Source organism: Protopterus annectens, chromosome 1.part0, assembly GCF_019279795.1.
Source record: "Protopterus annectens isolate FY-2018-M chromosome 1.part0, PAN1.0, whole genome shotgun sequence".
Taxonomy (NCBI): domain Eukaryota; kingdom Metazoa; phylum Chordata; order Ceratodontiformes; family Protopteridae; genus Protopterus; species Protopterus annectens.
In genome coordinates this window covers 1057102012-1057116792 of record NC_056725.1, presented here as the reverse complement: position 1 = coordinate 1057116792, position 14781 = coordinate 1057102012, and the positions used below count along the sequence as shown (strand labels likewise).

At 38.0% G+C, this 14781-nt stretch overlaps 1 protein-coding gene across 1 annotated transcript in view; it reads left to right on the top strand.

Annotated features, from left to right (window-relative positions):
• LOC122799665 overlaps positions 1 to 14781 on the top strand; it is a 1990791-nt gene that overhangs the window by 902174 nt on the left and 1073836 nt on the right. The window contains exon 25 of the mRNA XM_044068913.1: positions 9615 to 9769. Coding sequence (XP_043924848.1) covers positions 9615 to 9769 — 155 coding nt within the window. The remainder of the gene's footprint in view (positions 1 to 9614; positions 9770 to 14781) is intronic.

Here is a 14781-nt window from a genome sequence, read left to right as displayed (position 1 = left end):
TTAAAAAAAGTCTTTATTTTTGGGCCTTTGCCTCAGTTTATTTATGGGTTTGTTGCTCTAAAAGGTTGAGAGGTATGTGTGTGTGTGTGTGTGTGTGTGTGTGTGTGTGTGTGTGTGTGTGTGTGTGTGTGTGTGTGGTAGGTAGCATACCTCTCAACTGTCCGAGTTTTGCAGAATGTCCAGATTTTTGCCCTATATTTTTTGTCCGTTCCTCATAAATTTTGTGATTTTCTAGAAAATCATTGAAGGCTGAAGTTGCTAAATAATGACACATTTGAGTTTCAGACTTCATGTCCTTTAGAAAAATTCATACTAGCACAAATCCTGTTATTCTAGCAACTTTCTAAGTTCACAAGAACATTATTTAATATCTGTCCCTGTTTATTTTAGGCTTTGTCCATATTTCTTGCACTAAGAGGTAGATGGGGTATGTGTGTGAATGAAACACCCTAGTTAGGGGTAGCGGGTGGTTAGTAATTTACTCAAGCTCAAAACCTGTACTTTAGTTACAGAAAACAAAAGCATGAATACTCTCCCAACTACCATGCTGCATTTTTCAAAGAACTGACTTTCAGGTTCATTTTCAATTCAATGAACTGAGTTTGAGTAAATTTATATTATATTACTGAAGAGGCATTACAGTGAATGCCTCTTCATCGATACTAAAAGAGCGAACCGTGAATTACGAGCATGGCCGTAGCTTGGCTGGGGTGGGGGGTAGCAGTTTGAGAGCTGTGAGTACAAATTTGAAAATCCTAGCTACACCCCTGCTTAGAGGTGAGATGTCTGGCATAAAAGGCATCCTCCAACCTAATACAGATGGACCTACTGAACATCAGCAAGTCAAATAGCATCAGAAATACTCATTCCAGGTATCTAAACTGAATGTTGTGGAGAGATGGATATATATCACAGAGGCTACCACTGTTCCAGAACAGACTATCCATAAAAATAAAACAAAGCTCATCTGTCCATATTCAAATGCAACTTAGATCTAAGGATGGGTAATAGAAAATGTATTCCAGGATTGCCCTTCATGCCACTAATTAATTAAAGCAGCTCCTAAATGCTGTGTCCCTTACATGGGTCCCCTCATATTATCTATGGTATGATCACAGTTATTCTCACTATGGCTAATATACAATTATCAGCCATGGACTAGGTAAGACCAATCAGGAAATGTTAATTCAAGCACCAAAAGGGAACTGGCTAAGCTTAAAATGTCCTCCAAGTGAACCTGTGTTGTGGTAGTAAATAGTTATAAAAAATTGCCCTTTTTAGATCACTAAATGCCCCTCTCACCTTCCGCCCTCCCCCAGTCTTCACCAGCTTCTGCCGCCTATGTACAAGGCTTCATTATGCAACACTATCCTAGGCATGTCTGTGCTATGTCCACACTTATGCATACCTAATTCCTTTGGACTGTGTTGCTTTGTCTTCACTATCCTATTTACTACAGCAAGGTCAGGTTACAATTGTTTCTGAATATTCCCCTAGTTTCACGCTAACACCTTAAAATGAAGTATGTTGCTAACTGAAGCTCTACCATAATTAATCAACCAGAACAAATGAGTCCAATAGAAGCTTCAAACTACCACACTTTAATATTAAAAAATAATAGCACATACAATATACATGTAAAGCTTTTGAACTTAGCTCTGCATCAAGTGCTGAAAATCATGTTTAATTACTAACAGAGTTTAAATAATATCCATGTGACACATTCAACAAATCAATGAGTGTATACCATTAATAGATCACATGAACATTATTATGTATACAAAACCTTTTTTTAATTGTAGCAATATTATTTAAAATATTAATTTAGACTTTCAAATTTTTCTTCCTCAAAACTGGTTTAATAAATGCTGAAGTATTTAAACTACGTTCAATATTAATGTGTACATATCTGATCCATTTATAGTGTGCTGTTTCTGCCTCCAGCACAATATCTCCTCCCTTAGTATTTTGATGTAACTTTTGTATAACTCTAAACAAAAACATATGCTGACTATTCATATCTAAAATACATTCTTCAGATATTCTGTCTTAAAGGCACCTCTTATTTTTAGCTAATTGACAATAATCTTTGTAATATAAGATGCACAGTGACTAAAAATGTATATATTCTTACTGATTTGATGTCAAAAATAAATGTCAGTAATTAATTTATAAAAATGACAGCTGTACCATGGAAGATACCTTTATGACCATAAGGTTTAGGTCTTCTATTAGCAAGATCATTATAACATAATTCTTATTTCTCATTGCATCCTGTCTTATAAACAAATTTTGGGCTATCACTTGTGGATTTATTAAGTTCTTTCAAAGCCGTGAGTTATGGATATTATTAAGGAAAAGCTAAAAAGCAAGATTCCATTGTGTAATGCATTGCAGAATACCACACAGTTCATCTTTGTCTACTATGTGCAGTTTAAGCTGTTTACATGCAGCATGCAACTGAATAAAGGCAAATCAAACTAGGAAGCCTTTAAGTTGAGTTTTTCTTCTTTTTGAAACTCATGTGGTAAGCATGTTGAGCCAGGAATGTTTGAGTCTAAGTGTCTGCACAGCAAAGTTCAGATGCTAAGTAGCATGACTTATAACACCTTTTGCGAGTAATTCACCAGACACCTGCAGCAGCTGGAGAGACCTCAGAGGTTTCTCATTAAGAAAATACAGGGACTTCAAACTATGACCTATGTGGACAGGCTGAAAGCTCTGTCACTTTACTCTGTATCTTTTAGGCTGCTGAGAGGTGACTTGTGCCTGGCCTATGGGGCAATCTTCCAATCCTGTCCTAATGGAAATGCTGCACATCTGCAAGTCACATGGCTCAAAAGTCACTTGCTCTAGGGATCTCAGCCTAGATTGTGACATTAACAGGTCATGCTGGAGAGACAGATATGGCTCCCAGGACTGCTGTGTCTCTGATATACACTCCCTATTCACATAAAACAGAGCTCCTCACTGACTCTATTCAAACACAACCTAGATAACTGGATGGGAGACTGCAAATTCACCCCTGGGGTGGCACCCATGTCCCTCATGGACAGGGGTAGTTGGTGTTGATCATAGACCCACTCTGTTCATAAATTTGTTCTGCAAACTACTTAAAAAAGAACAAATGGGATACTTGGGATACTTGCCATTAGCCTAGTAACGTTCTATGAACCTATGAGTTATTACCCTGGTTTGTAGGTGCGTTGGATGCTATGTGTAAAGAAACAAAAAAAGTACTTCCTCATTTTGTTCTTCTTTGACGAGGTTAAGTCTCCACATTTTTTTTTCTTCCTCAGGTACTGATGACAGTATTTCAGAGGCTCCTTATGTGTAGGTGCCAAATGCTTCCTACTAACATTGGGTAGCTCTGCTTCCAGAGGTGAAAATGTCAATAGGATTACTTCTGCATTTTTGAAGATGTTATGTATTGCTGTTGGTCATGTAAATTGCCTTGTCCACTGGCATGTGGTTGGAGTTTGGGAGTCAAGGAATAGTATGAATGGAAGTTTCTTTGAGTGCAGTTACCACAAAGTAAATTCATTAAAAAGTCACTTTTACTGCTAATGGAGTTAGCATTTATCAACACTATTGAGTGACTATGAAGTAGGTATATATAAGTTTGGGGTTGTAAGGGTGCAGGGAGGCTTCCCTCCTGCAAAAAGGCATACTTTGTGATTCACTATAAATGCCTTTCAGAGATTTATTTTCACTGTAACTGTACCTTTTGGAAGTTCTTTCAGTGAGTTGACATGAATCCTTGAGTTTGTGCTTTGTGCTGGTATTGCTGTTAAGTTAGCAATCACCACAGTTGTAATTCCACTGTGATTCATCCTTCTGTGAGTGATGCTAAGGACAGGAGTGCCTGTTTGTCTCTCTGTTTATGTAGTTATTAATTTTCTAGTGGCTGGTAAAATGTTCATTGGTAGATTTCCATTTTGTTTTATCTGCTCTACATATGGGTCTATATTAGATCACTGAACACTTAAAAAAGCGAACGGTGATTAATCGACCCTATGTAAGCGAAAGCTTACAGTTTCGACTATCAGAACAGTGATTTTTTTTTCCTAGGGAAAAAAAATCGCTGTTGCAACAAAAAAAAAAACAAAAAACACTTTAAACATTACATTAAGTAGGGGGTTTCGCCCCCCACACCCCCCTACTTAAATATACCAACTCTGAGACCGCACTACAGTGCCGAAAATGGCAAAGTAATGAAGCGGCCAAGTAAATTCTTTCCCAGGGAAAGAATTCGCTTAAAAGCCGCTTCGATATTTTGCCGTTTCAGGCTTTTGAGTTCAACCAAGATGCATTTGAAAGAATGCGTCTTCAGTCTTCTAATAGGGAACCCCACATATAACCCCCAAAGGACCCTGATTTAGATGTACTTTGACCTCACAGCCATTTGATAGTTATATAATCCCATGCCAGCTCTTGCTGTCCTTAGAATAATTTATATCAAGTCCGACATTCATGTGTTCATATTGTTTGTAAGAAATTGTCTTAACATTGGGCTTAAGTAGCTCTAATCTTGATCTCACATTCCTGTTGTGAAACAGCATTGCTAATCCTTTACTGGTGCTGTGGGTATTATATTCTAAGAGTCCACAATCTGAACTCGAGTCTCCACTTGATGGATTTCTAAGTAGGACAGATGCAAACTGCTTTATATATTTCAATTTTTGAAGGCTTTACATTTTTCTGACATACAGCAGGAAGCATTAGCATTAAGTTTGTTGTGGGACACTGCTGTTTGCGAACATTGTGTGCAATCTTTTTGCAGTCTGGCTATTTAGAATGTCCATCCACTGCAGTGAATAACAGCTTCCATACCTTTAGTTAAGCATAAAAGTGAATGATGTTTATCTCTTTTGAGTACACTTTCCCAGTGTGAAACTCCCTGATTTTTTTTTTTTTGCATAAGTAATCACTGCCAGTATGTTTTTGTGTGTGTGCCAACATCAGTTCAAATTTTTTTAGCTTTGCTTTTTTCATTTGACTTTGGCATTGGTACATATAAGTTAGGGGCTGAAGTGTAAAGCCTGGGAGATACAGGTACCTTTCCTTCCTAAAAATGCATTTTTTGTTTAGTTTTTCCACTTGAACCTTTGAACAGTTTGCTTCACCAGGTTAAAGTTTCAACCAGGTGAGACTATACAAGATGTAGTAGAACCATGAATAACAGTGGATCCATGAATGCTGCTGCAGAGACATGTGCACTCAAATATAGATATGACTGTAGTCCCCATGGGTGCCTGTGCTAGTTGATGGGTACATTTGGAACATTTGACATCCAATACAACTCTTAGATAAATCTTTAATGTCTTTCTTAAGGTCAGGACAATGCATATAACTGCTAGCCAATTTTTATTTTTGCATTTCATAACTGCATCTCACATGGTGTCTAATATTCTCAAACACAATTCTGAAGAGATACTCATGTTTACATAGTAAATGTCTTAAGATCCTTAATGCTTTTGTAGCTTTCTCAGTCTATGTATATTCCCAAACATTCAATATAAATGACATTCACTTTGCACCCCACTCTCACCCCACCCATACATAACTGACATGGAGCAGTGGACGTTATCATCATCTTCCTTCATTGTAGGTGCGTCTTCACTTCTCATGCACTGACTGCCAACTCAGATAACATACATTTTTATATAGAAAGTTCACTCATTTTGGCCCCAGATTTTCAAACTGGTCCCCAGCATACACATATTGTTTGGCTGGGCAGTTTTATATAATATCAGCAAAATATCTGTTTCAGAATTTCATATTCTGCTAAATCACCACAGTTGAGAAATCTATCAACCAACAAATATAAAACACATTTATGTCATTTCCAAAGCAAATTTATTTGACAATTAAACAGTGGTGAAACCTAAGAGAAGTGCAAAGGCCTGAATGGTTATATTACTTTGGGAACTAGATTGCCTTGTTACACCTCTGTCTAGCCCCAACCCATACCCCATCTCTATCCCTAAGGTCATTGACATGTAGACATACTACAAATGAAATACCATTTGTTCAGTTTAACATCTGCATACGTAAATTAACCTTCACTGAAACATTTGCACAAATGAGATTTGACCAAAATGAGTCAGTAAATCTGGCCATGACCAAAAAGTACATGTGAGTCTGTGAACAATTTGTGTGTTTTTGTGGGGGTGTATTTTCTCTTTTGGGGAAGTGGATTATATTAGCCTTTGAATCTTCTCTCAAACTGAGTTTGGTTAAGGAGGAATGTCTAGGAGACAATATTTAAAGTTATGGAAAGAAATCTTTGCCTTGCTGTGTATGGTATTGCTGAAGAACTCGTATAAAAATTTTGTTTTGAAAAACACTTTTATTAAGCTAAAGCAATATTTAAGAAAACATGCATTTTTACAATATCTGCATTTGTCTTAATCTTGTGATAGTTATTACAAAAAGAGCATAATTGTAAATATCATTCCTCATGCATTGCCATACCACAAAAAGGACATCTTGTTGTTCAGCTGGCATCATTTATAATCTACAACAGTCCTAAGGCAACAGTGCAAAAACTGCAGTTTATTCAACAGGTGATACAAGCCATCCTAATATCATCATAATATAACAATACCCTTGTTCCTGATTAATTGTTTCAACAGATATATCACTGAGCCACCCACAGTATCTTGCTAGAGGTAATAGACTTGGCCAGACAACCATTAATCTACCTGCACCATGTACCTCTCTCTCTAAACATCCATCTTGTCTCCACTCCCTGCCCATTACTAATCCTAGAATGAGTATATACTCAGAACCTGATATCATCCTTCAACAAACTTCGCTGTATACTTAACCAAGTATTACACTTACTGATACATATGTTCAAGCAGCCTAACTTTGCAAATTTACCCATCATCAGTGAAACTATCACTGTAATCACTAATACCTCTACACTTAAATGCTGGTTTCCTCATTTTCCTAGGTGCTTACCAGTCATTATTTAGGTAGCACGTCCCTGCCCTGTTGCACGATGACAGCTTAAAAGTGAAAAACTTACACCTTGTACTACCTCCACACTCCAATCTTAACGGATCTTGCCCACTTAAAAAATTAGCTTTGAAAATCCTATATAGCACATCATGGTCAACTAACATGACATTTATAATACAGAGGATTATGATCATGTCCTGGATTCTAACCATATTATTATGTGTTTGAGACATGCATGCCAAGAAATTTACCTTGAAAACAAAGCTTGAGAGGGGACTCTTGGCATCCATGTCAAGAGCATGTAATAGTAGTAGGTAAGGATCAGAGATGCAATCATAATTCTTTGTAGTGCATGGAGTTTTATCTTCACTATGTGCTACTAGTTCAAGAAAAAAAGATGCAAACTGTTTTGCTAACTTTCAAAACATGAAAAGCACTTAGTGAGCTCTGTCAAACAGATAGCAGCATACATCTTAGGTGATGGCAACATTATGAGACAAAATCTGGGACAGATTACAGGTATAGACAGCAGGCTGTAACAAGGCTATTTTAACTTCTGCCAATGTTGTTTGCTAGATGGCACTTTCAATTCTTAGTGTCTAGCATGAGACCCAGTATAAACAGGGTGTAGGATTGTGCTTAACAATTGTTAAGATTGGGTATCATTCAACAGAAGTAATTAAGTAGTTTGTCATTTTTCCAATACTGGATTGTACTCATGGTGCTCAGTGCACTACACTAATATTGTATACTCATTGGAGCAATAAACATCTAACCCCCTCATCTTCCTTTATTCACATAATAATTCAAACAAATACTATTAACAGTTGACATTCACCAGTGGACTACTTACCAAAGATGCATCCCCCCAAAAAACGTAGTAATACCAGCCTAGGCCAAGTCACACCTGTCCATGTAGCAGTCCAGCCAACTCATTAGAAAACTAACAGGTATCTACACTACAAGCTCCTTGACCATCAAATTAATTTCACGTATGGAAAGCTAAAAGCAGCCATTCACCATCAAAAGCTCAGACTGACGGTCCCCAGAGCTGTCATGAAAATCATCAACCCTGACTGGCACCAGGGTGTATGTTTTTCTTTTCAAACAGCAAACACTTCACAAATTCCATTACTTTCCAGTACATCCTCCAGTCACTGCCCTTACAGGAATCTGTACAAGTTACTTTCTTCAACCATTCTGCACTTAAAATAGTCGCAGAAAACCATTAAACTCTTATGGCCAGTAAATGTCAGCTGATTTACAAAAAGTCATTACAGCTTAACATGCTTGCAGACCCATCTTAGCTTTTACATTTTAGATATTCACTTACAAAAACACTGAAGGAGTAATAAATAGAAACAAAATTATAATGTCAGTAGAGCCATGTCTTTGTTTGTCCAGAATAGTGCAAGCATAAACCAGCAGATACATATGCAGCATTTAGCATTATTTTACAAATAGAATAACAGTATCTAAACAATCACAAAGACGTAAAAACTCTTTCTGGCCAATAAAAGCAAGCTGAAGGGCACATAATAAGTTTAACAGATTCATCATACCCTTCTTGTTTCTTCTCCACTCTTCTTTAAGCACTGCCTCATATAGAGGATCTGCACTTTTCACCCCAGCCTGCTCTTCAGGCTCTCCAACATCCATATCAATCTGTCAATGTGACTTTTGAAACTTTGCCAAAGCTGACTTCACAGTAGTAAACACCTAAATACCACTTGGAAAAAACTTTAACACAACAGAGAAATCATCTGAATATCTAGAAAATTGAGGCCTTGTTGATGAGTGATAGCTAAAAAATCATGGTCAGAAATGCAAGATGCCTCTTAACAATACACTTCCTACCTTCTTTCCTCATCTGCAATAAAACCTGTTTTTCCCATGCCATAAAACAAACTGAGCTAATACGATCCTTTGTTCAGCAAAATTTCCTTTCAGGCAAGCTTAATACCAGCCAGTATAGCTCCTCATTAACAAAAGTTTGCTTTGAAAAACAGTCCCCAGTACCATCTTGGACCTAATAAATCCTAAGCAGTTCAAATCTTACTGCCCATGCCATACACCACTTAAATGCAAATTCCTCCTGGCTTTTTCTGTCCATACTTGCCAGCTGATAGTGTAAGCAGTATGTCTAGCCATCTCCAAAGTTTTATCACAAACTTCTGCAGCAGTTTACTTCAGGGATGACAACGTATCAAGCTGCTCCTTCATCAAGTCAGCATCGCTCACATGACCCCAACTGCTTATCACAAGTGTCCAGATGACCAGAAACAAAATCTGAAATCTGCAAAATTGCCAGATTAACATATGTCAGTGAAAAAACACCTTTATAAACTGTAGCTTGAGTAGCCTTGTTATTTAGCCACAAGGCCATTGCACAGTTCTTGCACAGTTTTCCTTACTCTTCATCTTCTTGACCAAATCAGCTTCATTCTCAGTATCATCATGGAAAGAACACCTTCAAACAGTAACCTTCTTAATGTCATGCAAAGTTATTTTGCATCTGCTGGAGGGAGTATATATGTCAGAATGAACATAAATTGTTATATTGCACACTCCAGTATCCTCTCAGGATATATATCACTGTCCTTAATGCGATGTTACAAATGCTAAAATTCTTCTCCCCCTTTTAGGAAGGACCATCATCAAGCTCCAGGATTCAGGGCAGCTCAGCTCGTGCAGTATTGTCCAGACTGGGTAATGAGACTGAAAGTCATCCTTTCATAGCCACTGTAGCAACTTTTTCTTCTCGAGAAAGTGGCCATCAGGAAGTTGAAACCATGAAAAGGTACTGTGAAAATTAATGACAAAGGTATTTTGAAAATGAATATCTTTTCTGTTTTCCTTCTTTCCTTCATAGATATATGAATTTCAAAAAATTTCTATTCTTTAGTAATCCATTATTATACACAAGTCATCATGAGGTGGTAAAATGCGCACCAGAGATGTGTGCCCATTATAATTTACTTCTCTGTAATGGAATATGGTAATGTAAACAAAGAGACAGAGGATGAAAAGGACCATAACAAAAGACCATGGTGTCTCTGATGTTTTTTATTGATAAGATATTCCTTGAAACTGATGGCCATTGTACTAATCCATTTGTTCATGGCCTTATCATATGCTCTTTTCTAAGGCACAGTTTGAAACCTGGTGATGATACCTCACACTGATGAATTTTACATAGTACCAAATATGGCTTGTCACATCCGCGGTGGTGGTGCTGCGGTAGCGTTGTCGCCTCATAGCAAGACATCCCGTTCGATTCTCAGCTAGAGCGTCTTCTGTGTAGAGGATACGTGAATGGGGCATGCCTTAGTTGAAGGTTGTGCATCAGGGCTGGTAACCAGGTACGGAAAAATCCACTACCAATCATTAGCAGACCGGAGTTCCGCTGTGGCGACCCCTAACCGGGAAAAGCTGAAAGACACAAACATCCGACCAACTAAATCTCTTATACTGGAGCTTGAGAAAACAAAAAAACATTAAAAATATATAAAAATGGTTTGTAGTGGAACTTGAGTAAATAAAATATAGTACCTTAGTATTACTGACTACGTGACATTTTCAGATAGACTGCTTATTTGAATAATGAAATGGTTATTTTCTCCAATAGGCCCTTTCTGCTATAGTTTTTTCCATAACTTCATGACAAAATTATTTTAGTTATATTATTAGTCTCAGTCAAAAATTCTGTCCATTTACTGCATACTTGCCTAGTTCACAAATATTCACCATAACTACATAGTAATTTAAGAGAAGTCAAGATACTGTCATTCTAAGAGAGCTTTATGGCATTTTTCTTGTAGACATTGTAATATTTGTGAATATGTATGTAAGGTTAAATATATAAATGACATGAGACTTTAAAGCAGAGGGTATTTTAGCTGTGATACTGAGTCTGTGATTCACATGTTATAACGTTCTTGTAGTTTATATTACACATATGAAACTCAAATGTAATGAGTGACACTACAGGAACACATTAGGGATATATGTACTGGGAAGGAAGATGATCCTGTTGTACTAAATTTTAATAGATGTCATGCAAATAACGATAGCTTCTTAAGGGCTAACATCTTACAAAGTGCAATTAGTAATGGAAATGGTTTAGAACTTGTGCGCATCAATGAACTCTGTAAAAAATTAGCACTGTCACTTGTATTCCACTGTAAGCTATTTCTCTGGATGCATGACTTGCTCAAAAATTGGAATCACCTAGTGTAGCTTTAAGTGACTACCTCCCCTGCATATAAAAAGCTCTGTCTTCATCAAGAGGAAGAAGAATGGGGACTGGCCACATTAATCATGTATATGAACCTCTTATAAGCAGGCACTGTAAACTTTTTTTGCTGAACAAGAGAATATTAGCCTTTCATATTGTATTTCAGGAGACAATGAGCATCATAAAAGTGGGCACAGCCTCTCGTATTACACGGGATAGACTGGAAAAAGTTCTGTATTAAAACTTTCATATTTGGCTTTAAGGAATATGAGCCACACTGATGCAGACACAGCCTCTCATTTTACGTGTTACAAAACAAAGTAATAAAGTCTGGTGATAACCTCATAAAAGCAGGCATTTTCAATGATCAAAGTGTAAACCACTCTATTAGATGGACCTGTGGAAGCTCAGGTGAAAGTGTTTTCTTAAATATACTAGTAGCGTGTTGTCACATATTGTTTATTAGAAGTTAAAAATAAAAATAAAACCTTTTAACTAAGAGTGAGATCCCACACATTGCTGAGCTGCTAAACCCTCATGGGCCTTACAGGAATACTCAAGGGACTAATCTTTAAGCTTTGGAATTGGTTCCTTATTTTTCCATCTCGCAGATTTTGCTCCAGTCAGCTCCCATGGACCCCACCCATCATTGTCTGTAACTGCCTTTAAATAACTGGGTTCTTGAATGTAATATATTAGAACAAGAACACTCTTCCATCTACCTGCTTAACTGAATAAACTCCTGGAAGCTTCAACAAGGTGTCTTTATTCCTCTCACAAGGAGGGTATCAGAGAGTGTCTGCTAGACTGACTATCTAAAGCGATTTTATCTGGACAAATGTAATACACTGGAGATGGTTCTTTTCTCGGAGTGCAATTTATTTACAATGCAAAAGTCAAATTTAAGCCATCTTTCAACATAAAATAAAACAGCATTCTACTACTAAACATCATTTTTGGTCATTTACATTTGTACTTTTAAAGTCTCATAATGAAACCCAGTACTCTTTGCAACTAAAACTGGCCAAGCTGCCTTGAAATCCAAACTGCATCTGTAGTTATGCTCCAGGTACTCCTTGAGTAAATCCATATTTAGGCTCCAGATGGAAGTTGAGTAGATCCATAAGACTTCCATTGGCTCTGCTGATATTTTCCACATTTTCCTCTGGTCAGGATCCAGCAAGAATCTTAGTTCGTGGTCACAAAATGTCCATCAGAGCTGGATCCAAGGATGCCTTGTATGCCAGTCATAGATCACCTCTCAGTAACATGTAGGAAACCAAGTATATAACCATGTATAGAGCTGTTAAGGAGATTTGTATAGGATAATGTGTTTATAACCTGGATTTTCAAGGTAAGGAACCTTTGTCTGCATTACAGCTGTTGCATATGTCTGGTCAGGTACATGCCGAAGTGAGCATTGAGTATAACATATTTGATACTTCCCAATTTGCAGTCATCTGCAAAACTGGTCAGCCAAAGGTCCATGACATTAAGCATTACCTCCAAGAAGTAGTTGCCAAACAGGAGCAGACACAGCATGGATCCCTGAGGTAGCCTGCTGGTGAACAGTCTCCTAGTGGAGATGGTCTTACCAGTCCTGACTCCCTGCATCCTGTTTTGAACCAGGTGGCAGTCCAGTTATGTAGGGGTTTATGCCCATTTCAGTCAGTCTGTGAACTATACCCGAGTGGGATATTTTGAGTGCCTTAGCCAGGACCAGGTAGGTGGTATGCACCATTTTCCCCATCCACTGCCTTGGTGACCTTCTCAAAAAAGTCCACCAGGTTTGGTAGGCATGATCTTCCCTTGACAAAGCCAGACTGGGTTGGGTCTAATGTCCAAAAGTTGCCTATGTCTTTGTTGATCATTTCCATGATAATTTGTTCCATGACTTTCCATATTAGACTAGTCAGACTAATAGGTCTGTAGTTTTTGGGGTTAGTTTATGGTTCACCCTTATGAAGTGGGATAACTGTTGCAGTCCTCCATTCTCATAATGCAGAGCCTGTTTTGAGGCTGTAGTTGAAAAGTGACTCAAGTGGTCCTAATAGATCATGTTTCAAGCTATTTAGGAGGCCTCCCAGGATATTGTCAGGACCCACTGAGGTTCTGTTTTGGCCTTTAGCAAGCATCACCAGGACCTGTTCCATGTTAATAGTTGGGTAGTTATGCTAGTAGATAGTTCATGGAGGGAGGTATGGCGGAGTGGTGGGTGAACTTTGACCTGAATTTGTCAGCCAGAAGATTTGGTATGTCACTCTGCTCAGTGAAGGTGGCAGCACTGACCACTAGTTCAGTACACTGATGTGTGCTGCCTTTTAGGTTTTGCATATAGCTATAGAAGGAGTTTTGGTTATTGTAAGCCTCTAAGTCTATCTTGACTACTTAGTTTCCTGTTTAGTTTAATTAGAGAGTTCTTATCTTTATAGGAGTTGCTCTTCCTGATTTTTACTCATGACTTTTTTCCTCTTATTATATACCCTATTAAGGTTAGGGTTCCACCAGTGTGGCTTGTTTTTAGGTTTCTTTTTGGCTCACTTTTAGTAGGTACAGCAGCCTGTATACAGCCATTTACATGGTTGCACAGAGTCTGTTTGAACAACTCCACATAGGTTGTGTGAACTCGAGGTTGGAAGGAACATTGAATTTTATTTAACAAACTGTCACTAAATAAAATGTAGTTTGCTTTAGAATAGTTTCTAACTGTTACAGGGTTTGCTGGGGTTACCAAGTTAATTTGTATTTTGAAGGAGAGCTTTGTGGTCTGACATCACCAGTGAGGGAGTGACACTGGGGAAGGGAGTACATCACTCTATATTATTGGTGAGTACCAGGTCCAGTATGTTTGAACCACCCCAACCTTGACCCCTGCACTACTTTGCCACTGGTGAGTTAAGCAAACATCAGGCTGAAGTGGACATTTCACAGATGAAGAATGAATCTGTGACAGAATTACTTGTGTATGTCCTGTATGGTAGGAGACAAACCATCCAAGGACAAACCTGAAGGTGCCATAGTGGAACCAAAGGAGATCAAGTAGGATGTCATGGTCTACTGTGTCAAATGGAGAAGAGAGATCAAGGAGGGCCAAAACAGAGCACTATAGCTAATCCTTTGCCTTGAGGAAGTCATTCAAAACCCAAGTAAGGGCAGTCTCAATAGTATGTCTTGTGTGGAAACCAGACTGGAAAGAGTCGTGAATATGGTACTCTGAGAGAATTGATTCAGGCTGTAAGCAGGTATCCTTTTCAATATCAGTACCAATAAATGGGAAGATAGGATTAGGATGGAAAGTATCCAGTTTGTTAAGTTGAAGAGATTGCTTTTTCAAGAATGGGGTTGAGAAAGCTTCCTTTAGTGCAGTTGGGAAAAAAAGCAGTACTAAAGGAGGTATTGACAGCCTGGAAAATTAGTAGTCCAAGCACATTAAGACAAAAAACAATTCCATGGGACATGGGTCCAAGACACAGGTAAAAGCATACTGTTCTAAAATCAAGGAAACCAAATCATGGTAGGCAACCTTCTGAAACTTGCACCAAGTCCAACCTACTGATGTCACAGGCATACTGCAA